Source organism: Pleurodeles waltl, chromosome 2_2, assembly GCF_031143425.1.
Source record: "Pleurodeles waltl isolate 20211129_DDA chromosome 2_2, aPleWal1.hap1.20221129, whole genome shotgun sequence".
Classification (NCBI taxonomy): Eukaryota; Metazoa; Chordata; class Amphibia; order Caudata; family Salamandridae; genus Pleurodeles; species Pleurodeles waltl.
In genome coordinates, this window is record NC_090439.1 from 194,860,002 (window position 1) to 194,887,130 (window position 27,129).

The 27,129-nt window shown below is 43.4% G+C and overlaps 2 protein-coding genes across 9 annotated transcripts in view; one reads left to right on the forward strand and one right to left on the reverse strand.

Moving 5' to 3' along the window:
* ELP2 (elongator acetyltransferase complex subunit 2) overlaps nt 1-5,608 on the reverse strand; it is a 1,253,630-nt gene extending 1,248,022 nt beyond the window's left edge. For 2 of the 7 annotated variants that reach the window (XM_069219617.1, XM_069219616.1), the window contains exon 1: nt 5,354-5,606. In XM_069219617.1, the coding sequence (XP_069075718.1) occupies nt 5,354-5,485 (132 nt within the window). In that variant the 5' untranslated portion in view covers nt 5,486-5,606. Of the gene's footprint in view, nt 1-5,353 lie in introns of all 7 variants that reach the window. The other 5 variants (XM_069219624.1, XM_069219618.1, XM_069219622.1 and 2 more) reach the window with 4 other exon arrangements.
* Nucleotides 5,609-5,952: 344 nt separating this feature from the next.
* Nucleotides 5,953-27,129, forward strand: part of TEX10 (testis expressed 10) — a 646,375-nt gene continuing 625,198 nt past the window's right edge. Inside the window, exon 1 of one of the 2 annotated variants that reach the window (XM_069219626.1) lies at nt 5,953-6,054. Coding sequence is in view for 1 of the 2 variants with exons in the window: in XM_069219625.1 (XP_069075726.1) it covers nt 6,458-6,646 (189 nt within the window). In the remaining variant the exon portion in view is untranslated. Of the gene's footprint in view, nt 6,055-6,337; nt 6,647-27,129 lie in introns of those variants that run through there. The other variant, XM_069219625.1, reaches the window with a different exon arrangement.

The window sequence follows — 27,129 nt, forward strand, 5'->3', positions numbered from 1 at the left end:
GTAATCCTCTTCAACAACTCTACTCGCCAACTCAAAAAGTTTGCCTTTGCCAGTTGGATACTTTCTTTGAGAAATGTATTAAATCTCTCTACTGCACCATTTGTCTCGGGATGATATATTGCTGATTTCTTGTGCTTGATCCCGCACTCACTCATAAATTTCTCAAACATCGTAGAACAAAATTGTGGACCATTGTCTGATAATAGAGATTTTGGAAAACCTTCTTTCCTAAAAATGTCTTCTAAAAAACTTATCACACTGGAAGAGGAAACATCACCTACATTTTTTACCTCAACCCACCTGGAGTATAAGTCAATTAACACAATCAGATATGGATTACAGTGTTCCCCTGATAATGGATCCACAATGTCTATAGCAACTTCATCCCAGGGTTTGCATGGCAACTTCCTACAACACATCGGAATATTGTGAGTTTTTAATATTTTATCGCTCTGTGCACATTGAATACACTCTCTGACTACTCGTTCCACCTGCAAATCCATTCCTGGCCACCATAAATTTTCCCTCACATTTTCTTTTGTTTTAACAATACCTAGATGGCCTTCATGTGCTTGGTTCATGATCTTACCCTTAACACTTCAGGTGGCACTAATCTCGTGCCTCTCAACAGCATCTCATTATCCACTGCTAATTCATTTTTTTATCAAATTCCATACTCTATCCAGTGATATAAATCTTCCATTTTCTAATGCTTTGCACACCTCAGTTAGTTCTAAATCATCCTTCACAGCTTTTTCCACTCACTCTCAGTTATCACTCCACATGAAATTTCACATACATCACAGAATAAATCACAAGCAACATCCTCCTGCCCAGGTAAAACTTTACATTCACCCTCCTTCTCATCTTTCACAACTAATCTGGACAAACAATCCGCACTAAAATTTAATGTGCCCGGAAGATATTCTACTTTAAATTTGAATTCTTGTAAAGAAATGATCCACCTTCTTATCCTTGCAGATATACACTTCAAACCTTTGCTACTAAACACCTCCACCAAAGGTTTGTGATCAGAAAACACTACAAACTCCGTACCCCAAACAAAATGTCTGAATTTCTTTAGTGCCCAGTGTATAGACAATGACTCTCTTTCAATTACTGAGTAATTACACTCGGCACCACTCAGAGCTTTAGATGCACAAGCAATCAAACACTTCTTTCCTTTGTCATCTTGCATCAAAATCGCACCCAATCCTTTGGCACTGGCATCGGTGACAATAATAGTAGGCCTGCCCGGTTTAAAAGCCTGAAGACATGGAGCATTATTCAGTTCATCCTTAATTTTTACAAATTCATCTTCACATTCAGTGTCCCAAATGAACTCCTTTCCCTTCTTTAGAAGTCCTCTCATGTTCTCCGTCTTCCCTGACAAATTCCTGATGTATCCCCCATAGTACTCTACCATCCCCAGAAAGGAACTCACTTCATCCTTGGTTTGAGGACTTGATAATCTTTTTATTGTCATAACCAACTCAGGTTTGGGTTTTACGCCTTCCCCTGTGATCAAATGTCCCAGGTACTCCACTTCTGTTAGACCAAACCTACATTTTTTCCTTTTAAGAGAAAAACCTGCATGACTTAGTCTACTCAACACCACCCTCACACGCTCCCAATGTTCTGTCGCTGTATCTGCAAAAACCAAAATGTCATCCTGATAACACTTCACTCCACCTACATTTCCCAAAATCTTATGCATTGGAACACAGAGGCTGCTGATACGAGTCCAAAAGGCATCCTCTTAAATTTAAAGGCACCAAAAGGTGTAATAAATGCCGTCAACTCTTGCGAATTTTCCTCCAACTCTACCTGATGATACGCCGATGTTAAATCTAGCGTCGAGAAATATTTTGCTCCCCCAACTGTGGACACAATTTCTTCAATATTAGGAAGGGGAAATTTGTCAACTACAACCTCTCTGTTCAAAGCTCTAAGGTCCACACATAATCTGATGTCCCCATCTCCCTTCCTTGCTACAACTATGGGCGCCAACCATTCTGTTGCTTCCACTTCTTCAATGATGCCCAAATCCTGCAGTCTCTTAAGTTCCAACACCACTGAATCTTGCAGCGCCAACGGAATTTTCCTCACTTTAGCTACTAGCGGAATGGCACCCTTCTTCAATTTAATTCTATGTTTGTATCCTTTTAAACACCCTAACCTCTCCACGAACACCTCAGGAAATTCAGAGACTAACTCCCCTTCAATACCGTTAATACACTGCACTTGCACTTGTGGTTGTGCATTAGGATTCAACACAACCCCTAGCAACCTCTGATGTGTCCAACTTAAAAGGTTGTCCCCCTGGTTGGACACATAGATCTTTCCAACTAAATGTCTCCCTTTTAATTCAAGATGACCCTCAAAATATCCTAAAATTTTTATAGGTTGTCCACCATAACCTCCTGGCCGTACATCCATTTTTTTTAACACTCTATCCTTATTTGTTAATAAATCAAAACTCTTCTTTGAAATAATTGTTAACTGTGAACAGGAATCAAACTTCATCCACAAATCAACACCCTCTACATTCACTACCTCACTCGGATGTTCCTCACTCTTACCACCTGTTTTAACTTGGAAAACCACATCTTGAGACACCTCTTTAATCTCTCTCATCATGCTGCTACTTCCATTCCTTTTCTTCTTATTACGGCAACATTTATAGTAGTGACCTTTCCTTCTGCACCCATTGCACACTACATTCAATGCTGGACAATTGCTTGCATTAGCTTTGTGGCCACTCCTCCCACAACAAAAACATTCTCCTTTAAACTTAAACTCATCCTCTTTTTCCTTCATTATACTAAGTTCTTTGCTTTTCACTTCACATACTACCTCATCCACCTTCGGAAATTCTCCAGTCATACCCTTGTTACAATTTAATTCTTTAACACACTTAAGCATGTGCTCAACTCCTTTTGCCACTAATATTACTTCTTCCAAAGGTGGTTCGTCTTTTAACCACAATTCCTCCCTTATTTTGTCGCTACTGCATCTCAGTACAAACTGGTCTCTTATTCTTTCATCTACCAACGTTCCAAATTTACAAGACGCAGCTAGTTTCCTCAAACTTGTAATGTACTCTTCCACCGATTCATCCTTTCCTTGTTCTCTTCTGCCAAAATAGTATCTTTCCATTATCGTACTGACTCTCGGAATATAATGTTTGTCTAATTTCTTAATGCAGAGTTCATATTCATTTAGATTTCTAGACTCTTCAATACTTAAATCTGGTAAGTTTTCCATTACCTCTTGACCCTCACCCCCCAAACAGTGCATCAAAAGTACATGTTTCCTCTCCGCGCTGAGTGTCGGTCCACAAACCCTAGCGTAATGAACAAACATTTTCTTCCACTTAGTCCACGGATATGTTGGATCTCCAGGACTACTTAAAAAGAAAGGAGGGGGTGTTACATTCTGCATTATTATTTTAGATAATCTTTAGTAACCAACCGAAAACACTTCCTTATAAATACTGCTATACCTGTGCTACAACAAACTTCTGAACCCCCCAAATCAAGAATAACAGCAAGCACTTTCCATTATATGAGTGAGTGTACAAAAATAAAAACACCACATACAAATACGTTACAGTTACTGTACAATGTACACAACAATGTAGAAATGTTCTTAGGTGATTAAAGTGTGCCTGTCACTGTACAATGTACAAAGCAGGCTAAAGCGTTCTTAAAGGTGTGCCTGTCACTGTATGCAGTTGTCACCATCCAGCCACTTCACCTTTGAAACTGTCTATGACAGCTGAACACTGTACAATGTACGAAACAGGCTAAATCGTTCTTGAAGGTGTGCCTGTCACCGTATGCAGTTGTCACCATCCAGCTTCTTCTCCTTTAAATGTTTATAACAGCTGACCAGCAAAGAATACCTTCCCCTTTAATGCTGTAACTTAAACCATCCCTTTAAGGGAAATACTTAGGCCACGCCTCCAGGAAACAGCATACCAGGAATAACACTTCGCCAAAATCAACTCTGAATATCTTCACCGCTGAGCGCTTCACTCAGCCTGTTGTCCAACACGGAGAAAAAACACAGCTGAACAGCCTCGATCTTTGAAAATATTCAATACGATGTTGGGGCACCTTGAGCCATCCTCGTCGCCAATGTGAAATGGGGTCCCGAAGACACAGAAAAGATTCAGCCAAGGATTAAGTAGGTCTTGTTTATTACTTTATACCCCAGCCATCCGACCTCCCATCAACCGTCGTTCCTCGCCCCCGCGCCTCGCTCTCCGCGGAGACCGCTCGAGGTAAACACACTCGGCGTCTCCGTGGAGACCGGCTGCACGCGAAAGCGGCAATACACCACAGCTCTCCCCAAAGGGGGGGAGGAGGGGGGGGTCCAAATAAGGTTGCATCTTGCAATGTCTGTGATACTGAGAGATGTTGGATTTGATTATCACTTTATTAGCATATGTGTTATCCAGTTAGATCTCTTTATTTCTCCGACTGTAGTACTCTCTAGAATGCTGATGGGACACTGCAATACATTTATGTTTAAGTTAAATAAGTAACTATCTTACTTCTATTATTTACTCTCGTACATAATACTATTTACCAACTTCTTAATATGCATATTTTCTGCTTATAAGTCTGATACTGCAAAGACAGAGTGTGACCCTCTTACTGGAGGTGAGACTTGACAGAGAGCTATATGCACCCCTCTTCTCTTTAAGTACGTGTGCACCTTATGTCTCTTAGTCATACTATTGAGGCCCCTGTTATTCCAGCCAAGGAAATTGTAGGTTAGGATGGACGCCTTAAAGTTACATTCTTTTCATATGCCATCCTATCCCGGTCAAGGAAGAACCCACCACAGGAAACCAGAGCTTCAGACCAGGCTGGGGAGCCGTGGAGAGGGAACGGTATACCAACCAGTTAACTGCACTCACCATATACACGCACTCCACTTCACAACACATGGCTCAAATATATTCTTATTTACAGTGCAAATAGCTCTCGGATTGCCAAGATCTTGTGGATTTCTACAACAGAAAAAACAATCTCATTAAAGCGAGAGCTATTGGATTTGCCATTACTTATTTTCGCTGTTTGCGGGTCTGTGTTATGGTTTGGTGGGCAGATTTTTACTGTGCATTATACTAATATTAAAACAAACATTGCATGCATCCAGCTCACATTCATGCAGACTTTTAAACCTTCCAAAAATGTACATAGTGTGCCTTTCCACATGGGCCACTTGTTTAGCTATCTACTTAACTAATGTGGGTCACTTTTATATAAATGCTGGGCATATTGCTATATTGGTTACTGAAAGGTATCTATGCTATTGCTACCGATACCTCCCTCTTTACCTCAGGATGGTACAAGGCGATGGAATGACAGGTCCCGAAAGCAATGAGTCCTGCTCTCCCCCACGAAACTGACTGCGGAGTTCTGTTTGCACAACAAGCGACATGGCACATCTGCACAACGGGAGCCACCATGCTTGCTACTCACATGCCCAACGGAAGTGTTTCCCAGAGGGATGTCTGCATGCACGTAAGGAGAAAACACGAAGAAAGACGAGGTAATCCAGTAAATCATAGTGCCGCTAAGTAATAGAACGCATTGATGCACGCCGGACAAGGAGTGAATCCACCTGAATTAGCACGTAGTTTTATGACGTGTTTAGCCGAATGTTTCTTGAAAAAAATGATAGTTGGATAACAGAGTAATTGAAATGCGAACGTATTGCTTTTAAGAATGTGTTCTAAAATAGTACTCCGCGGCACTACAAATGATTACTGATAATGCTGTCAGTTTTTAAATAGACTAATTTACTCTTGATAAGGGCAGAAACCCAACACTTCCAACATGGCCTCTTCATTTATGTACTGCTAGGGGCGGCCTGGCGTTTGTGTTGTTAGAAGGCGATGTCAAAAGAGCCCAATGGACGTAACAGATTTGCCAATGCGTGCTAACGGGGGTTTTCGCTCGAAGCACTAACGTCGTGAATTCCGTTTATGCCTATTCAGTGAATGTGACTGCAGAGAGCCATTAAAAATAATACAATGTAAGTCCTCATTGATAACTATGTTGTATAGGATTACGTTCTGCAATATACTACAGTCCTCAAGAATAATAACATCTTAAATTTTGAAAATTCTACTTAAAAGAGACCTAATGCTAATCCGTGTTTTCCCAAAATGAGCGTTAACCAAATAAAGCAAAACATATTTATTTATCGTTAACTTTGAAACTCTCCCAGATGCTTCTAGTTATTTCTTTCCCAAGATGGCCGCAATAGACGTGTGTCGAAAAGGATGTCCATCCCGCACTAGTGTCTGTCTCCCTGGGTCAGAGATACAGGAAACTGCACTAAAGTGAACGGTGCCCCGGGAGGCTCAAACCTCTTTCCTGACAGCCTAAACTCGTGCCTACGCGTTTTGTTATTCCTGGTGCCGTTTTGTAGCAGTATGGCTAAAAAAAGGCGGCGTCAGGATGATTTTCAGAAAGTTAAGCTAAAAGTTGGCCAAAAAAAGATCAGACCAGAGAACAGCACCCAGTCTAACTTCAGAACAAAGGCGATCCGTTTGCCGGAGCAGCTGCGCTGCCTCAACCAGCAACAGCTTCAACCCACCAACAACCGCAAATTAAGCGTGCAGGTGAGAGGGGCCAACAGTCGGGGTGGAATACACGGTTACATCGGGGATGTATTCTCGTAAACTGGTGGGCATATTTAAGCATAAGTGATGGTGTAGCAGTTAAGTTGGGTCGAACCCAACTCGTGAACCCCTTACACTGTGTGAAGCTGCTAGAGCGCCTGGTCCATAGTAAGTACACTTACAAGGGGACGCTATAGGTCGATGAACCTTTTGATTCGCATGGAGTATCCTAGCTATGTAGTAATCGATGACCGTTAAGAAAACATGAATCCTCAGTTAATAGCATCAACATTTCAGTGATAACCACAACTCAATTATACGGTTTATCAAGTTTATTTCCTTATTAGTTACAATACTAAGTCACAAGGTTAATTCAAACTTTATTAGATCCACTCAAGATTAATTAATTAGTGACCACCAATAACATAACCTGATCAGAACTTGAGGAAACCTACATTCTAATGCCTCAACATAAGCCAGTAACAATGGATATGTTAACATGAGTAGCAGAGTTCAGCAAATCAGTCCATCAATCATTTGTCAATTTATAGGTCAACGTCTCAGAATCAGAACCATACCTAACACAGATTAGCATTGGCATGTGGCACTTCATGCGAAAACAGTTTAAAACATGAATTTGGAAAAACATCTAAGAGAAAAACTATTAAGCAGCACAGTAGGTATCTAGAAAGAAAAGGCACAAAAAGTAAATCAGTCACATTGTCATAGCTACCTATTATAGGAGTCTGGCCTGGTTTGATGTAGGTACTTACACCTTAAACCAGGTTCAGTTATCCCTTATTAGTGAAATGTACTCAGTGTTACCAAAAATAAAGGTATTTATTTGGGTGACACAGTACCAAAAATATCTTGGATACAATACTCCTTCTGGAGGTAAGTATTATACACAATATATACACTAGACACCAACATTAGACAAGTAAATAGTCATAGAACAAAGCAAGCAATAGGAAAGGCTAATGATTGCAATGGGAGAAAATAGGTATAGGGGCAACACAAACCATATACTAAGAAAGTGGAATGTGAATCACAAATTCCCCTCCTAGACAAGTGTAGTGTGTAGAGAATTGCTGGGAGAGCAAGAATACAGTAAAGGTAAGTAAATTACCCCACCCAAGAGCCCAGAAAAGCAGGAGTAAAGTACTGTAAGTTTCCTTAGGACACACTACACCTCGTGATTGGGATTTTGCAGCAGCCAACCAAGTCTGCAAAGAACAGCTGCTGGATTCCTGGACCTGAAGACCTGCAAAGAAAGGGGACCAAGTCCAGAGGTCGAAAGAAGTTCCAGGAAGGACAGGAGCCCCTGCCAACCCAGAAAAGGGTGCAAAAGAAGAGTCCATGGTTAGTTGAAGACTGCAGAAATGCACCCAAGGAAGATGCCAGCGTGTTCCTGCATGATGCAAAAGATGTCCCACAGTGTGAAGAGCTTTGCAGACGTGATTTCATGTTGGAAGTCGCCAACAAGCCTTGGCTACGACAAAAGTGCGTTTTGTGTCAAAATGGCACTGGATGGCACCAGGAGGGACCTGGGGGCCTCAACTCTGTGTGAGGAGGAAGAGGGGGCTCTCAGCACTTTAGAGAGCCCTCAGGATGCCAGCCAGCACCCCCGGAGGTCCCAGGACATGGGAACAAAGGAGGTGCAAAATACTGTTGATGCAGCACAACAAAGGAAGGTCCCATGCAGCCGGAGAAGAACTCAGCAAGTTGAGCGTCACAGGATGGAGTGCTGGGGACCTGGGCCAGGCTGTGCACGAAGGAATTTTGCAAAGAGTGCACAGAGGCCTCAGGAGGTGAGGAGGCAGTATAAAGGGGTACCGTTGCTCTCAGGGAAGGCAAGGTCTTACCTCCCCCAAATTGCGTCAGCAGGACCTCAGGACAGTCTATGTCGATGATGTCCACCCTCTGTGTCCTTAGAAGCACGCTCGTCCCTGTGAGAGGAATCCCAGGGTACCGGTTGTCATCTTGGAAGGTTCCTGCTTGGAGCAGGGGAGTGACTTTGTCACTCCACAGGATATTTCTTCGGTCCTTCTGGTGCAGGATGAAGACAGGGAGTCCCCAGAGAGTGCACACCGTGGAAACTGTTGCAGTTGTTGACTTGGAGCTGAGGTTGCTGAAGAAAAGTATCTCTTGTAGGCACTTACTTTGTTGCAGTTACAGCGTTTTTTTTTTTGACCAGGCTGCGGTTGATCCGAGGTCAGAAGAGTCTGAAGTTGTTGCAGAGGATTCCTGAAGGAAACTTGCAAGCAGAATCTGAAGAGAATCCACAGGAGAGACCAGTCGGTCAATCACTTTGGAGCCGGGGACTTTCAGTCTCTACCAACCCCTCATGGACACTCCCAAACACTGACCAGATGGCGCAATCAGCACAAAGACACCTTATATTATGATCTGTAAAGGAGACAAGTATTATCATTCTCACAAATAATTTATCAGCTGGTACGTGCTTTCACTTTACCTGTCCTGGTTTCCTGACTAACCATGCATTGTCCCTGCCTTTTGCTAGGACTTCTCCAATGGTACTGGTCCAATATAATCAGTCTTCCATATCTGCCCTGGCAACTTCCATCTCCCCAGCTGACCTTTGACAGTTTTCATGACAGATCTCTGATGTGTGTGTTGACAAATAGGACACTGCATCATCACTGTTTTTATTAAGTCTAGGGGAATATGCATCCCTCTAATGTCTGCCCACCTGTAAGTAGCCTTCTCTCCCAGGCATCCACATTTTTGGTGCACCCATTTAGCCATCCAAGTCAGAATCCTGCGTTGACACTTCTGCCTTGGAGATTTTGGATTTGTCGTCTGCAAAGGAATTGAACCATCGTTGTAGTGAATCCGTGGGGCAGTGGGCATCTACATGATACACAGTAACAGTACTTTGCTCTAGCATTTCCCTAATTTCTTGCCACAGTTCTTTGACCCACACCTCCTTGGAATATATTTGCCAGTTATGTGCATTCCTTGTGGGAAGCCAGGTGGCTAACCCATTAGTGGTGGACCAAGAATCAGTATAAATGTGACATGTCCTAGGAAGTTCCTGTTTTAACGCTTGATAGACAGCTTACAGTTCTGCACATTGACTACTATTCCCTTCTCTTGTAGTGGAAAGCGGCTTCTTGGTGACAGGGTTATAGGACACCACCTTCCAATGTCTTTTAGCCCCCACATTCTTGGTTGAACCATCAGTGAACCATACATGCTTCCTATCCTCAGGTGACAAGGATTCAAATAGCTCACCCCACCTAACGGGTGATTCTTTTATCTCTGGTATCTCCTGCACCTTCTCATCATCCTACACAGGAGCCTATGCCACCTGTTTTTTGCAGGGCCGCTGTCCCGGCTGGTCCCACTCTTGGCCCGGTCCTGTATATACCACTTCACTTGATCACTCTGGCCTCTTGTGCATGTTCTATCCGGTGAGTTTTAGGTGAACTCGTCACCCACTGCATTATAGGAATCTCGGGTCTCAGAATTACACTGTGACCTAGGATCATTTGCTCTGTGTCCACTAGAGCCCAGTAACACTCTAGTAGCTGTTTCTCAAAGGGAGTGTATTGCTCTCCAGCATCTGGTAGATTTGTGGTCCAGAAACCCAGGGGCACCCTCTTTCTTCCCTGTTTTTGACACATACTCCGATTTGCATATTGCTTCTGAACGGTTACATATAACACAATGGGCCTGATTCTAACTTTGGAGGACGGTGTTAAACCGTCCCAAAAGTGGCGGATATACCACCTACCGTATTACGAGTCCATTATATCCTATGGAACTCGTAATACGGTAGGTGGTATATCCGCCACTTTTGGGACGGTTTAACACCGTCCTCCAAAGTTAGAATCAGGCCCAATGTCTCCTTCCTTAACTGGCCATAAGTCTAAAGCCTATTGAATCATCTCTTTGCCAACACAGACACACACTGCTGCACCTCTCCCCATTCAAACTCATGCTTCTTTTTTGTCACTTTGTACAAAAGGGGCCAAAAACTGACTCAAGTGAGGGATATGCTGTCTCCAAAAACCAAACAATCCAATGAATTGCTGAGCCTCCTTCTTATTACGGGGCGTAGCAAATTCTAGTATCTTTTGTCTTACCTGTGCCAACATCTCCATATGTCCCTGATTCCACCAAATTCCTAGAAACGCCACATTTTGAGAGGGTCCTTGTGTCTTATCTGGATTGATTATCCACCGTTTGTCCCTTTATTGTTTTGTATCCTTTCAATCAAAGTGATGGGGTCTGGGACTGCAGCCATCAGCAGGGGTGTATGTTTGTTCAATTCGCGATAATCGATCGTCATTCTATAGCACCCATCCGCTCGACGCACAGGCCTCAAAGGATTGTTCCACTTAGTGGTGACTGGAGCCACCACAACTGCCTCTATCAACTCCTGTATAGTCTTACTTATTTCTCTTGTCCTCACAGAATTCGGTACTGTTTCAAACGAACCACCTTGGTTGCTGGGGCACCTTCACTGGGGGTATTCAGATGACCCACCCCATGGCTGCATCTGAAGTGTATCGCTTTGCTCCAAATTGATAACAACCATCATCCAAGTATAGAGTCATCCCCTTCAAAATGTCAATTCCCAATATATACTCTAGGAGGGACACAATCAAAACAGTATATTCTCTTTTTGGTGTTCTCCCTATTTTAATTTGAACATTAGTCTGCACTGCAGGAGTTTGCTTTCCATCTAACCCTGTGATGGTGTAGCGCTGACCTGTAAACTTTTTCAGATTTTCATAAATTAAAGAGGCCTCTGCTCCAGTGTCTACCAAGGCCCGAACCTTTTTAACATTTTTATTCTTCCACTGAATTTCTCAATCAAAATTAGGTCTGTTATCGATGCAAGCCTATCCCTGTAACGGAGCTTGGCCTATTTCCTAATCTGATTTAAACCTGTCAACGTTTGCCCAAGTCAAATCTGGATATATGCTCTCAAATCTGCTAGGAGATTCCCCCCATTCTCTGTTTTCCTCAGTCAACTGCTCGATATTTAAATCTTGCTCCGCCTTCCCCCTTGGAGAAATATTTTTCTCTTTCTTTTCCTTCCGTCTGCATCTGTGACTTCCACTAATAAACTCATTTTGTCTCCTGCTTATTTACTTTTCTGCTCCCCTCCTTTCCATCCAGCCCTCGCTTGCAGTACATCTCCCACTGACTCTTGTTATCTATCCCATAAATCTGTTCCTTGCTGACACCGTCCTTCAGTAATGCCCCACCTGCCTAAAATACCCACTTTACTGGCACTTTTTGCAAGCAAATTAATACTTCTTTTTGGTTTAGCATTGACAAGACATTCACTCCAATTTTCGCATAAGCCTGCTCCACACTCCCATTCATTCACAAGAACATCTTAGAGTGCTTTTTCCCAACCTGGTAGGTCATTTGGCACATGGGAAACTGCTTTTGACTTTTTGCCAAACATTTTCACTTTTAAAGCATTTACTTCGTATCCTGCCAACGCCAAATTCTTCTGCTTTGCTTCAAACTAAGATTAAAACTATGCCAAGGAATGCAGCACTCTTAGTAACACATTTTTTTAAGGCACTTACCAGGTATCCAATAGAAGCACACGAAAATATAAACATGAGCATTTAACTTGGATGCAGTAAAACACATGTAAATGCTAAAATACTCACAGCGACTAAATGACAGGCATAAAAAGTGCAATACATCAACAATGGGAAAAAAAAAAAACATACATAGATATATATATATATATATATATATATCTATCTATCTATCTATCTATCTATCTATCTATCTATCTCTACGGTCAAGCTAGATAATTAAAAATGAATCACCATGGGAAGTGAATCCAGCATCACCCTTGCCAACATCAAGCTGAGGATCCCTGGACGGCTGAGACAGGAGAAACTTCCCAAATGGAATATGATTTTGGCATTGTGTCCACCCCCAAAATGAGTTCCTTCTGCCTCAGTGCTAAGGTTCCACATCTTTATATACCTTAAACTCAAGAGGAAGATTCTAGAACCCAAACACTCTCTGTGCTTATTGACTTCAAATGGTGGATGTACTCGGTCTGCGTCAAAAACCCACAAAGGAACAGGCCCTCCCCCAATGCGCATTCCCGACTCACAGGAGCAGTACTTTTTAGTAATGAAAACATTCCTAGGCTGTGACTCCCATCACATCTATTGTCTGCATCCCCCATGTTATTTTCTTAACAGTGTAACTCCGTACTGGTGAGAAGCGCAAACATATTCTATGTGGAAAACAAGCTTGGTGTGGAAAAACCCTGTGCCACCGATGTGACAACAGGCACCTGAAGCTAAGCACAAAATGGAGTCCGTGGTCGAGATGGAGTTGGTTAAATACAGCTAGCATTACAGTTGCTGATGTCGCCTCTTTTCCACTCGCAGCCATAACTTGATACACGTGGTTAGTGTACCCTTCTTATTTGTCCAGTTTCCGTGGGTAAAGTAACTTTTTATGTTGCCATGACTGGATATTCATTCAGTTTGTTGACTTTGATATTACTCTTCAGACTCCCTTATTGCTTTCCTCCCAGAGGTTCTTATTTTCTCTCCCTCATTGTCTCCGTTCCTATTATCCGTGATGTATGGAGGCTCTAACTGCCTCTCATTTTGCCCTCCTCAAAATGGTTAGGGGATTACCATCTCCTTTCAGCATATCTTCCCACATCTACCACCCACCCCTCCTAGATATGTAGTTGCACTTTTTGCCAGTATAAAGGGGGGGGATTGCACAGGGGGTGGGGTGCTTTTAGCTTTCTGCAGCTGCACCTCTTTGCCAGTCTGTATTCACTTTCTCTCATCCCTTCAACCTTTCTCTGTCTCTTTATTCTCCCAGGGCTGAGTGGAGGGAGAGCAGGGGCTATCAGCACACTTGGTCCCAGTGCAGTCTGAGTGATTTCACCTCGACCAGATCTAGGCCCTACCCTGCCTATCCCTGACTCTCAGAAATCCCTAAGTCTGTTCCTGACCTCTTTTTGAGATTGACTGCCAAAACAACAAATGTAAGTGTAATGCTATCTGTATATAATCACCGGCTCCATCTTGACCACTGACACCATTTTGTGCTTAGCTTTACACACGGTCACACTGGTGGCACAGATATTTTTCTGTGCACAGCTTGTGCAACATGTTTTTGCTCTTTCTCGCTGAAGGATGGGTACATAACATGAGGTAGTAAGGAGTAAGGGTGATAAGATGTACCAGGCTGTGTATGTTCATGGTAAGCCAGGAAACAGCTCAGTCTTGGGAAAAACACAGTGAAATTGGGCCGGTCTCTAGTGTGATCTTTTTCAACACTGGCCTTTGAACAATAACTTACCGGATGAGAGGGGTAGTTTCTAGAATTTTCCTCTGCAGTTGGTTTAAAGTATTTAAGGTAGTGGGAGCTTCACGGCTGAATGGACGGAGCTCATCTGAGGACGGACACCTTGCTCAGAACCTAATCCCTTTCTGGTTGTCCAGGTTCCACAACCTGATGCTGGCAAACAAAGAGATGATGTCGAATTCAAGCCCCATAGTGATGCATTTTTAATTCTTATTTTTAGCTTTGCGTTGACCATGCATGAATACTTAGTATACATATATATCAATTCACTGCTGTGGTTATTTTTAGAATTGCACTTGTGTTACTACCTTTGAAATAAAAGCTCACATTACTTTCTCTGTGCACAAGACTTGAGAAGTGCCTTAATAACTTCATTACTCAGACTTAGAGTGCTGCATTCTTGGCATTTATTTTATTTAGTCTCCTCTCAGTCTGAAATCGAGCAGAACAGTAGGGTAACCCCAAATACTGTTTTTTAGGTTTGGGAAGGGGTGCTTGTAACGTAAATATATTGCAAGAACTTCCCCTAAACCTGGATTTCTTAAATTACAGACTTAATCAACAATTAGTGAATGGCCCATGAATATGTGATTTATCAAATTAGTAATTGCTTTAGTTCACAAATATAAAGTGCTTCCATTTGTTATAAAACCTCCAGATATTTTGAGATAAATAATGAACAAAACATGTGAGGCAAAACATGTTCTCATTAAATAATTCATCAGTATAATTCATTGGTCACAAACCCCAAACATATTACAAATCCTCACATACATACCGTTATGACAACCTCATGCATACACTTATTTGCATATCCCCAACAGTCCCTTAAAGACCACAATAAGAAGGTTATAGGTTCTCTTTGACCAGCATTGGGTCATGATATGGGAACTTGAAAAACGTGTTAAGATTATTTTCCGAGGATCTTCATCAATTGCAGCCGACAGCTAGCATGCTGCACTCTCTCTCAAACAGCTGCCCAAAATTATTCCAGGATGTGCAGAATTGGACTGTGTAATTCCTACAGTCCACATTCCACCCATCCAAGGATGCTGATCATGAGGGAGGAGAGAGTGTCAAGGTGCCATATGCCATGGTGATGATTTGAGCCAAGGGCGCTGACTGTACCTGGCTCCATCCTAGCTGCGGACAGTGAATAGCTGAGTAGGCAGCACGGCTGCCTGGCACAGAAGAGAGCTCTGAGGTCAGCATGCAGGGGTATGGGTGCAACAGGGGTCAGACTAGATCGACTCAATGGAGAGAGGTCCATGTGAGACGCTAACACAGTAAAAAGTATATCAGAGAAACTCCCAAAAAATTAGTGAATGACCCATGAGCATATAGTTTATAAACAAATTAGTCATTTCTTTATTTCACAAATATGAAGTGCTTCCATTTGTTATAAAACATTGAGTTGTTTTTAGATGCATAATGAACAGTAGATGTCAGACAATACATATTCTCATGCTTAATCGATCAATACAATTCATTAGCCAAACACCCCAAACATATTTAAGCATCTCACATGCATAACATTCAAACATCTTCATACATACTCATAACACTTGTTCACATACCCCCAACAAACCATTAAAAACCACAACAAAAAGGTTATTATTTATCTCCTTCACAATAGTTGGGTCGTGGTTTGGGGACTCCCAAACAAAAAAAAAAAAGTGGTGAGATTCCTTTCGTACCACCTTTCTTCAGGACCCACAATAATAAAATGTGTTTTCTTTTCTATTTGGGTATGGGGTTCTCTTTAAATTCAATAAAGAATAAATTTGACTGTTCGGGGTCATGTCTTGAAAACCATTTTCTATTAATCAATTTTCGGATGGATTACTATCATGGGTGTTTACAAACAGGCAGATATTGGACTCAAGCACTGGCTTGACTGTACATGTGGACATGTTGTGTATGTATATTATTTGTAATCGCTTTCTCATGGAAATGGCTGTATGAGGATTTTTTTTGCTGTCAAAACACATTGATTCCCCTACAGGGCTTAAATCATTTCTGCACCCATTGCCAGCCGTGGATATGTAAAGAATTGTTATGAATGAGTACAGCAGTCGTAGAGTACAAGGAACATAAAGGACTTTGACTAGCTCAAAAAGAGAATTAGAAAGTATATGTTATTTTGGTAAATATCTCTAGTGGAATTTCAAAAAGATATGACTGAATATAAATATTCATTTACATATATTAATAAACAAACTGGTGAGAGTCACTACAAGGTGAGAATAACTACTGTGCATTGACATACAAGATGGAAGGGTACTACTTTAATAAAAAACTGCATGACCTATCTTAGTGCTTTTGCCCCTGGTGAGCATTTGTTTTGAGCTTCGGATAAACCTAACACAGTGTATGTGAAGTTCCAAGATAGAAAGACATTCATTAATGGAAAACTGTTTACATAATATGACCTTACGTACCAAAATGAATTTTCTATTAAATTTGGAGGCAACTCCCCATCCACAAAGAGAGAAGAAACAATTTTCTATTACTGTGGATCCCGTGGGCTTCTTCCTCCGCCTTAGCTCCTTTGGATTGGTGGAATGTAGACTGTGGGAATTGCACATTCCGATTCTACACATCCTGGAGCATTCTTATCCTTCTATTTGATAGAGAGTGAAGGGTGACGGTTGTCGGCTGTAACTGATGAATCTCCATTTTGGTGGATACACCTACAGCGTCAACAAAGTCTTGAGTATTTATTGATTCATCCATCCCAACAAACTAGGTGAAACTGAATTGCATGGCTTGTGAACCAAATCCAATTTTGTTTTTGTTACTGGGAAGAGGAATGGATTGGTAAAAAAAGTTACCTTTTTCATTTGGGCCCACTACTTTCACTGTTATCCATTGAGTTATGGTATCTAGTGCAAATTGACATTTACACTGTGCTTCCAAGCAGACGCGAGGATGCTGTAACTACACAAGTCAGCCATCACGCAGAATCAGCCAGGAGCAAGAAAGTATGCAGCAGACAGGAAGTACCATAATTCAGTGTGTTTCTGTATGCAACATTAATCAGTTTAACCTTCCTTGTCAGACATTCTGAGAAGATCAATCTTACTGAAGTTTATGCACAATACATAAATTCAGAGAGCATGTCCTCATGGCAAAGCAGGGAGTAGGGAATCTTTGGAAAAAGTGATGATAATTTTGGACATTGTTTGATGAAATTAATAAGTTGAGGTGAGTTAGTTACCTTTAGTCTTGTACTATCTGCTCACTCACTGTTGCACATGATAATTGGGGCTACTCTCATTCCTTTTTATAATTGAATTAAATGTTCAAGTATTTTTTTTTTCTCTACCACAAAATACTGGAGTACATTTGTGGAGTTAAGAGTTTTATTTCATTTCCCCATTTGGCGGTGAAGAAAAGACAGTGAGTTAGTTCAATACTTCGTGAAAAGTTAATATTTTAATTCTAAAGAAAGCATTATGAGTTGTAGAGTTTATTTTGTTTTGGATTTTGATTGCACGTACTGGAGCAAGAATAAGCCATAGTGCAGGTTGACCACTGGCAGTGGAGAAATTGAGGTGTATGCTGATTCTGGATCACTTTTTACCATTGTTAGTGAGGATGCTGTGAAAAATAATTTGCAAGGAATATTGGTAACAGGTTATTTGAGGCCAACATAGACCTTCAGGAATATAGCATGAGAAAATAGACATGTTTGATTATAGGATGTAGGAGGCTGGCCCAGAATGTGGTGGACACCTATGGTGTTACACCTTATACTGGGTCCAGGCAACCCTTATTAGTTAGTGTTACACAGTCGAGGTAGCGTGGGCCCTCTAGTGGTAGCTGTGGTGAACAGCCAAGACGTATCCAGGAGGAGTGTGAAGCACTTGCAATACCACATTGGTCGCAGAGTAACTTATCACACATGAAGGGAACCGCACAGTGTTGCAAAAATAAAGGTATTTTATTACAGGAACACCAAACTAGATCACTATAGACAATCCCCCTTCTGGAGGCTAGTAGACTCAATATCTACACAGGTAAGTATTAGGAAATAGCAAGGGCCTTATAGGGAGGCCCAGACCATATACTAAAAAAGTGAAATGCAAGAATGTATCCCCCCACCAGAGGCTATGGAGTAGTTGGCAAAGGGCTGGGAGAGAGTGGAACCCCAAGAGGTAAGTATCTAGAAAAACTGCAGCAACCAGGAGGGCAGAGGTAAGTTACCTGGCCTTCCCATATGCTAACATGGGGACTCGTAAATGGAATATTGCAAAAAGCAGGAACAGGCCAGTGGAAACCGGCGTTTGATCCTGGAAGAAGAGGACCTGCAAAACAAAGGGACAGAGTCCAGTCCTCGTAGGAGTGTCCAGGTGGGTTAGGAGGCAATGCCCACTCTCCTGTGAAGGTCTGGGTCGAGGGTGGTGGGTGAAGTCCAGCTGTGGAATTCAGTAGCCACAGATAAGTCCCTTAAGTCACCTAAGAGCTGTCCCTCGCCGGTCGCCGGATTGCAACCGGCTAGTTGGTCAGGAGGACCACCAACAGGGACAAGCAAATGCAACTGGAGTTATTGGACATTTGCAGAGCTGAAGAGGACCACCGATGTACTGGGTACGCAATCCTTGGAGTGGAGTCTGGGTTCACACTCAGAAGACAGGAGAGTCAGGAGAAGCAGTCTGAGCCCCCATGAGCAACCCACTGGCAGCAGGCACAGTAAATTGCAGTGAGGCCCAGACAGCACAACTGAAGAGTCCCAAGTCACTGGAGCAGCAGAGAGGAGACTGTCCTTGCAGAGGTAGAGTTCTGGGCGCCGGGGCTACTTGGAGCCTGAAGATCCTGTGAAGCAGTAGTCAGAAAGCCTTGGTTGCGGCAACAGTCTTATTGCACAGGGGTTCTGTCTTGGAGGAAGAGGCAAGGGCTCACCGTCTCCCAAGTTAGAGGGTAGGCAGAGAGGACCCCTCAGAACCATAACCTGTGTTGGAGAATCTTCGCAGGTCCAGAGGACAACAGATCCCAGCTGCCGGATGACATTGCCTTGGGTGCCTGCTGATGCTGGGGAGTGACTCCTTCATTCCAAGGGAGATTCATTCTTGCTTCTTTGGTGCAACTGAAGTCTTGCTGACCCCAGAGGTTGCACAGCTGTGGAAATGTTGCAAGTTGCTGACCGGAGCCGTGGAAACAATATTGCAAGTAGAGGTTTTCTCCATGTTGCAGTTTTGTTCATTTCCTTTGAAAGACAGCAATGGTTCCAGTGGCCAGGGGCGGAAGAGGTCATTGCAGAGGAGTCCTGGTGAAGCACACAGAATCTGGGGACTCACTCGCAAGGGTCCCTAAATAGCCCAAAAAGGGGCTTGGTCACTTTGCAAGGTGACAACCTATTGGGGCGGTAGGGGGTGGGGTCACTGACATCATCTGCCTAACCTGACAGTCAGATGCTCTTGGCACTTCCCCATGGGGTGGTGATGATGGAGAGGGGAGTCGTCACTCCCCTTTCCGTTGTGCAGTTTCCCGCCAGAGCAGGGACCTGGGGTCCCTGGACTGGTGCAAACCATATTATGCAAGGAGGGCACCAAATGTGCCCTTCAAAGCAAACCGGTGGATTGGAGAGGCCACAAAACAAAATCCCCAGCCTTGTAACACCTATTTCCATGCACCCCTCTCCCACAGGAAATCATTTGTTCTGCCTTCCCCTGCTTGAGCTGGTCAAGCAGCAGGAGGGCAGAATCCTATCTGAGGGGCGGCAGCAGTGTGGGCTGCTTTCACACCCTGAAAGACTGGTAGGAGCAATACTGGAGGGTCTTCTAAGGAGCTCCCTTAGTGCCTGGAATCATGCCACCAATACTGGCATCACTATTGGGGTATGATTCTGACATGTTTAATACCAAACATGCCTAGGTTCAGAGTTACCTTTATGTAGTTGGATCATCTATGGCCATTGCATAGCTAAAATGGCTTGCCTGCACTTTCCAAGTCCAGGGAATTGGAACTGGAGTTGCCCACACACACACAGGGAACCGCACCCTGCCCTTTGGGCTGGAAGAGCCTACCGTAGGGGTGACTTACAGTGACCTGGTGTAGTGACTAGCTGTGAAAGGGTGCATGCACCTTTTCACGCAGGCTGCAAATAGCAGGCCTGCAGAGACAGTTTGCATGCGCTCCCATGGGTGGCATAATACGTGCTGCAACCCATGGTGGACCCTTGGTGTATCAGTGCCCTAGGTACCTAAGTACCATATACTAGGGACTTACAGGGGTACACCAGTATGCCAATTATGGGGTGTTAAGGGTACCAAGACAACTCCATTTAGAGGAGAAGCAGTCTAAGCACTCTGACAACAGGCAAAAAGTGGGGGAAACCATGCCATTAAGAAGGACTTTCCTACATAGGAGTTTAGTACTAAACTTTAAGAACCGAAAAACCTTAAGCTAGTTGTGTGTGGCAAAGAGTGATCTGTCAGTGCTTGGTTCGCTTGACCTGAACAGCTTTTTGTAGACCCAAACAGCAAAGAGCACGTTTTGATTGTTGATAAAAGAAAGACCAATTGTCTGTCATGTTTTAAAGATTCTATGCTATATTTTATCAGTGACTGAATACCAAATATTTTTTGTGAGATGATGCATGAGAAAAAAGTTAATAAGATTAGGAACATTTCTAAATTATTGCAAGAGAACATATCAAAGAAATTGTTGACAACTGATATCATTCGACTGATCAAGGCATCAGATTGCATTTCTCCCCTGGTGATCACAAGATGACACATTCGCAAAGATTAGCTTGTGTGTGGGCTTTTGCCACTTGAATTACATTGTTGTCATTTCCTATGATCAGTGAGATAGTGGCAATGAATCGAGTGGCTCTTAACTGTGGATTTGTCATCATTGTATCACCATATTTCCCTAGATCCAAATTATAAAAAGTTTTTCTAGCCTTTCTAATGCCTGATGGTCGCTTTCAATTTAAGCATGTGCCATTGTGAGCCGCAACAGTGTTCCTGAGATTAATTTTCCAACTTTTTGAAAAAGAAAAAGCAATTGTATGCTCTCTGGGTGCTATTTCGGTCATTGGTAAGAGTAAAGAAGAACTTGTCATGAGGTTAGAGAAACTTTTAAGTACCTTGGTACAGAAGGGACTTGCTGTTGTGTTTTCTTAATGCAAGATTGTAGAGGAGTGTGTCACTTATTTAGGACATGATTAGTGAAGAAAGACTCAAGTTTAATTCTATGCTGTACAGCCTACGCATGCGCCTGGAGTTTATTCAGTTTTAGGATTAGCAAATTTTATTTAAAGTGTGTTCCAGGTTTTGTGGATAAAACGTAACACACAAGACATTTGCTTAAAAACAAAATCAAATTTCTGTGGTCTGACAAGTGTGGAATGGGGATTCAAGCAATAAGGAAAACTACAGTTAAAGCAACTGTTCTTAAAGGTTTCAAAAGTGTTATTACTTGATGCCCAGTTTCCCTTGTACCCGCTGGCCCCGGAAGAGTTTACCCCCTTGACCCTTATCATCACTGCTTACGCTGGGACCCGACTCACCTCTACACTTTACCACATATGCATTTCATCCATGCCAGTTTCGGACACAAAACTCAGGGAAAACTGGGAATCTTATTTGGGGCACCCCTTATCGGATAAAATATGGGCGACGTGTTGTACATAGACCCAAATTGTCTCTTTTAATCACTGACACAAACTTATACAGTTCAAATTCCTGTACAGGGTATACATCACTCCTTGTGCTATAGCCTGTATGGATACCGCCTGACCCTCTACTTGCCCCAAAGTGCTGTGCACGCATGGCTGATTTTCTCCATATGACGTGGACGTGTGGCCCCGTCAGTCGCTACTAGATTAATGTATTTGGTTGGCTCTTGCAGATGGTGGACATAACTCTCCATTTGATCCCCTGATGGTCCTTCTGGGATACATGTGGGATATACCTAAGAGCATGAGGCGCTTCACTGCTATTGCGCTCTAGTTTGGGAAAAGAGAGACATCATTGCTTTGGGCACCAGGTACCCACCCACAACTAAATGGTGGCTGAGAAACCTCATATATTGTTATAACACCAGTGAAATCTATTCTTCTCTCCAACCCTCGGTGTTGAGACCTAAAGGCATCTGGCAGCCACTGAGAGACTGTTTGCGTACGAAAGACACCACAATTCCAGACCCTCGGCATCATACGGAAACATGAGTGATGCTGCACCTACATCCCCCCCACACATCACACCTCTGTACAGCCAACGGGGCCGCTATGCTATATGTTTTGCTGTCCTATTCATTGTGGATTTAAATTATGTGAAAAATATGCTTGTCTTTTTTTTTTTTTTTAACTCTCAATGCCAAATTTTGTCGAATTGTACAGTACTTATCCCTTCTCATGAACCATTATGACTTATCTCCATTGTGGTCTATTTTGCGAAAATGATCAACAAAGCTATTAATCCAAAATAAAAATAACGCGTTATTACTACTGCTGATTCTAGCAATAAGGGTATTGGTGCAGTTTTGTCACAGGTTCATGAGATGAAATTAAAGAGGAGGTGTCATTTCCGATGCATCTAGATCTTTATTTCTTTCCTTTGAAAGTTACTAAATAATAGAGCCGGAGACGCCTGCATGCATATGGGGAATGGAACATTGTAGAGCTTATCCCTTGTGAACACAACAGCCTGGCGAAGGTGATAAGAACAGAAGGCCCAGTTAATGCTTCGGTTTGAATTTTCCATGTGGATATACAATTTTAATTATAGAATAATGTAAGTTGAGACAATATAATGAGTTTGCATTCAAAGATATTGAAGGAGATTAAAGAATGTGAAAATGTGTAGAGTGAATTTGATATTACTTAGTCAATAACACAGGATTACCAGCCGTCTGTAAGGCAGACTGTAGTTGATTGCAGAAGGATCACTTGGTGACCCTGGTGAAACTGTCTTTGTAAGTGCGTGCTGAATTGTTGGTTGAAAATGGCATTATTATAAGAGAAGAGCGAGTTGTTCCCCTCCAGAACATTTGCAGTAAGTGATTGTTAGCTTGGTATATTAAGATCTAATAGTAGGGCTAAAGGCTCTGCTTCTTCCATCAGCACTTGAAGGTTATCCACCTCATGCTGTATGAATGTTTGGTGCCTTTGAGGCGAAACTGAGTGAATTGGTTGCTAAGCCGGCCTAAGGTCCACCGGGAAGCATGGGCACATAACTAGGTTGAGGTCATCAAGTCTTGCTCTGGAGCCTCAGCCCCTGTATTGGGGGGTAAGAGGCAGACGTCAATCCGTGTGCCTGGTGGAGCCCATGCTCCTGGTTCACTCACTTCTAGTTGCCCTCCCAAGCAGGTGGGATTGGGTCAAGGATGTGTCTTTATATGCAATCTTCCACCAGCAGCATGTCCCTATTTTATAGTCATGGCAAATGTCCTGATGTTACGCCCCGCAGCAAGTGAGCTCGCTATGGAGCTAACTAATAAGACTACCCATTGTATCCACTGGACTCACAGGTGCCAGGGCAACATATTTACCGAGAGGATCCTGGCAAGATGGGTCGGTTGGGTATGGAAGATGTACAAAGAATTTATGTGTGACTGTTTCTGTTAGATTTAGAAACCCTAGGGTTGCAGGTGATCTTATTCGGGCCTCTTATTAAGATCAAAAGAAATCTGGTAATGTTAAAATCTTTCCATTCTGTTACTTTTTATAGATATTTGGTCAGAAATCTTCAAACATGGGAGTTTTCCTTGCCTTATGCCTGCCCAATCATTTCCCTACAATATTCCCTCTTCAAAATCGATTAATCCCTTTTAACGATTTGGCAGAAAATGACTGACTTGTTGTTCATAATGTGATTGCTATAACTCCTGTTCAGGATGCTAGCCAGAGTGGGCCCCTCTGTTTTCCAGCCCTGCCCGTGTCATGAATCTGCAAATAGTGGGAAAATGACAGTTGTTAATCATAAAGAACATTCCTGGTCATCCCTGCGAAAAAAGTCAACATTCTTTTTTTGAATTTCACTGGCCTTGCAGTAACGTGGGCTGTGAGGATTGGGGTAACATCATACGAAAACATATTTTCTTCCAAGAGACCTAGGCCACTGATACTATTAGTATGGATCGTTAGTCTTCCCGCGTGGTTTCAGCAGTCCCATCACAGGGCAAGGACAGGATTAATGGCCTGGTTTAAAGTCACCCGGGAGTGCAAAATCAGCCAGGCCCCATCCAGTAGCAATTTATTCCAGGCTTTTGTTTTTTTCTCCATGTGACCTAATGGGTTGAATATTGTCTTAATCAACTTCTATAATGGGTATTTTGAGTCTGACCATATTGCAAATTTCTGATTTTATATGTGTTCTTGAAGTTCAATTTGCTTATTTGCATAAAGGGTATCTAATTATTTTAGGTGGGGATTTTAATGCCAAACTTGGGTTAACAAGAGGAAAATGAAAGTACCATGTTTGATCATTTTAGTATATGGTGTGGCTACCAGTCCAGGGAGAAGAGGTATCATTCTCTTTGAGCTTATCAAAGTGTTTTATCTTAACAACATCAGTGGATTTTTTTTGATCCGTCCTGTTTTGCCAAGGCAACGTTTGACAGGGGTGAGTGCTGGTCTGTTATTGATAATATTTTTTTGCCACCCATAATTTGTTGGGTAGGGTATGTAGGGCAGTTATTGATGAAAGCCCAAATAGCAACCATAATCCCGTAAACCACAGTTTATGTATCTCCAGAAAGAAGGGAGGTTAAGGGGCAAAAAGAGTGTGGCCACTCAGTCCTTTACAGTTAAGACACCGAGATCTCTATTTGGCACGGAGAAATGCTGACCGTAAAATCCTTTTGTCAAAACATTGTCTGAATCATCTCCTCTTGGTGTCTTATTGCCTTACTCTCACTGATGATTATTGGACTGTGGCTGATCAATTTGCCCATTACAGCTCATTTGTGAAAAGTTTGCTTGTGAAACCCAGTGGACCAAGGATCCACGAGGCTAAATAGTTTGACAAACCTTGCAGGAAAGCCATGGCACTATTACACTGGGCTGTAAAAAAAATACCCAGGGATACCTCTAAAATTCAACAATGCAGAGGAGAGTATAGAGCAGCCCAATGGACCAGGACTAAAGAGCTGCAAAATGAATCCTAGTAGAAGTTGGTTATAGCATGTAGAATGAAAGATACCAGGGTCTTCTGGAAGGTGGCTAAAAAACATCAAAAATGAGAGCAGAAAATCTAATTGTCATCACTACCATCAGCCTGGAGACATGAGTTACCCATTTTAAAGAAGTATATGGGTCATATATTCCAATGTATGAGGGGTGGCCAAGATTGCGGCCAGTTAGGACGCATCTCCGCGTCCCTTGGTTCTTGCCGCCAGAAGGCCCTGTAATTTGTCCCTCCTTTGTGCCTGATGGAGCTCCTTGATGCCACCCTGTGTTAGAAGAGCTGTTAGTCGACCAGGGGTTGCCAGACCAGCCTCTCGCTCCAAGTCGGGTCGAAGCAGAGCAGCAGCTGAGACAGCACCACCTCGCGGACAAGATGGTGGCTGTTGCACATCTGCAGGGAGGTTCCAAGCCGCGATATGGTCTTCTAGCCCTCAAACCTGATCACAGGCCCCCTCAGTGCCTATGGACTAACGCCAACAGAAGACTACCGAAGTGCACCTTAACACTGGCCGAGCCCCACCCTTCATAAGTCCCTGAGATGCAAATCTAGTGTGAGGTCCACTGCAGCCTGCAACAGCATGGCCTGAGCTGTTGGTGGGAAAGTCTTGCGGTGGCCTAAGGTACAGTGACTAGGTGATTAGCATACTGGACTGAGAGGTAGGAAGCTGATGCAGGGCGCCCCTCAGCACATATGCAGTCAATCTGCTCCGTTTGCACCATCCTGGACTAAAACCCTGCCAGCTTTGCCGATGTTGAGGAGTGTGCACTCCATGCTCGGAGAGCCCTATGCTTACGGCCTATCAAGCTCCTGTGCACCTCCCCCTTGGTGAAGCTCATTCCTCCATGCTTCTGCTTGGAGCCCTGCAATACCCTGCTAATATGGCCAACTGAGTGATGCTTTGGGTGTGGCTAAACTTCGTCTGTTTCACTGCCAACCCTGGGGCAGAGATTGCGGCAGCCTAGGCCACGAGAGACTGAGGTCCATGGTGGGCTGACAACAGGGGCCCCTCAGCCAGAGGGTGTACGTCAGAGCAGTGTGTCTCCCTAGAAATGCTGGAAATATTGTGCCTAGGGTGTGAAAGTGCCCGCCCACCCCCCCCCCACATACCTCCTCCCCCCCCTCTCCCCCCCATCCCCAGCTGCTTGCGCAAACTGAGACCGGTTCCAGCTGGTGGCCACCCAGACTCTTCTGGTCTCGCATGAGGAGCTGGGACAAACCTGGGAACAGGAGGCTGCACGTGCTCCTACACTCTCTGCACCAAGCAAAAATATATTGTAACGACTACAGACCTGGTGAGGGTGTATCCTGCAACAGTGGGCACTAACCCAGGATCAAGGAACAGAGGGGGCAGCCGGATGGACTGTTGAGAGCAGAGCTTGGGAGGGACCTGCATTAGCTGTGAGGTCCATCCTGGGTTGCAGAGGAAGTAGTGCAGTTGGCAGGACTGAAGACGAGAGACAACCCTTGAAGAGTGTGGGGGACACCATCTGATGACTCTGGCTCACTGTAGACCTGCTAAGACCATACCCAGAATGCCGTAAACGAGACGCACCACCTCACTGATGAGCCAGGCACACGCTCAAATATTTCTAGAGCATGACTGACCGCTGACTACATTAATCAGAGCACACAGCAGTCCTTCCTTGTGTCTTTCCCTACCCCGCCAACCGCACTGGTATTTCTTTCCTCCAGTCTCTGCACGCACTCCCTAGAAACGTATGCCTTAGACTTTTTCTTCTCCCTACATTTTGCAGCATTTCCCTTCTGCCTAGCTGCCATCAGTCTTAGTGCACGGTTGCAGCCATTGGGCAACTTGCTTATGCTCTCAATGTTTTTACTTCCCAGACAACCCAACCCAATAGCCAGGGCTTCTCTTTAATCTCACTTTGGAACTGGGGCAAGCCTCAGGAGTAAAGCTAGGTGCATGCATGACGGTTTGCGTGGAAAGGTGCAGAAGGGTTTGCCCTAGAACTAACGCACCAACCCAAAATGGTGTCT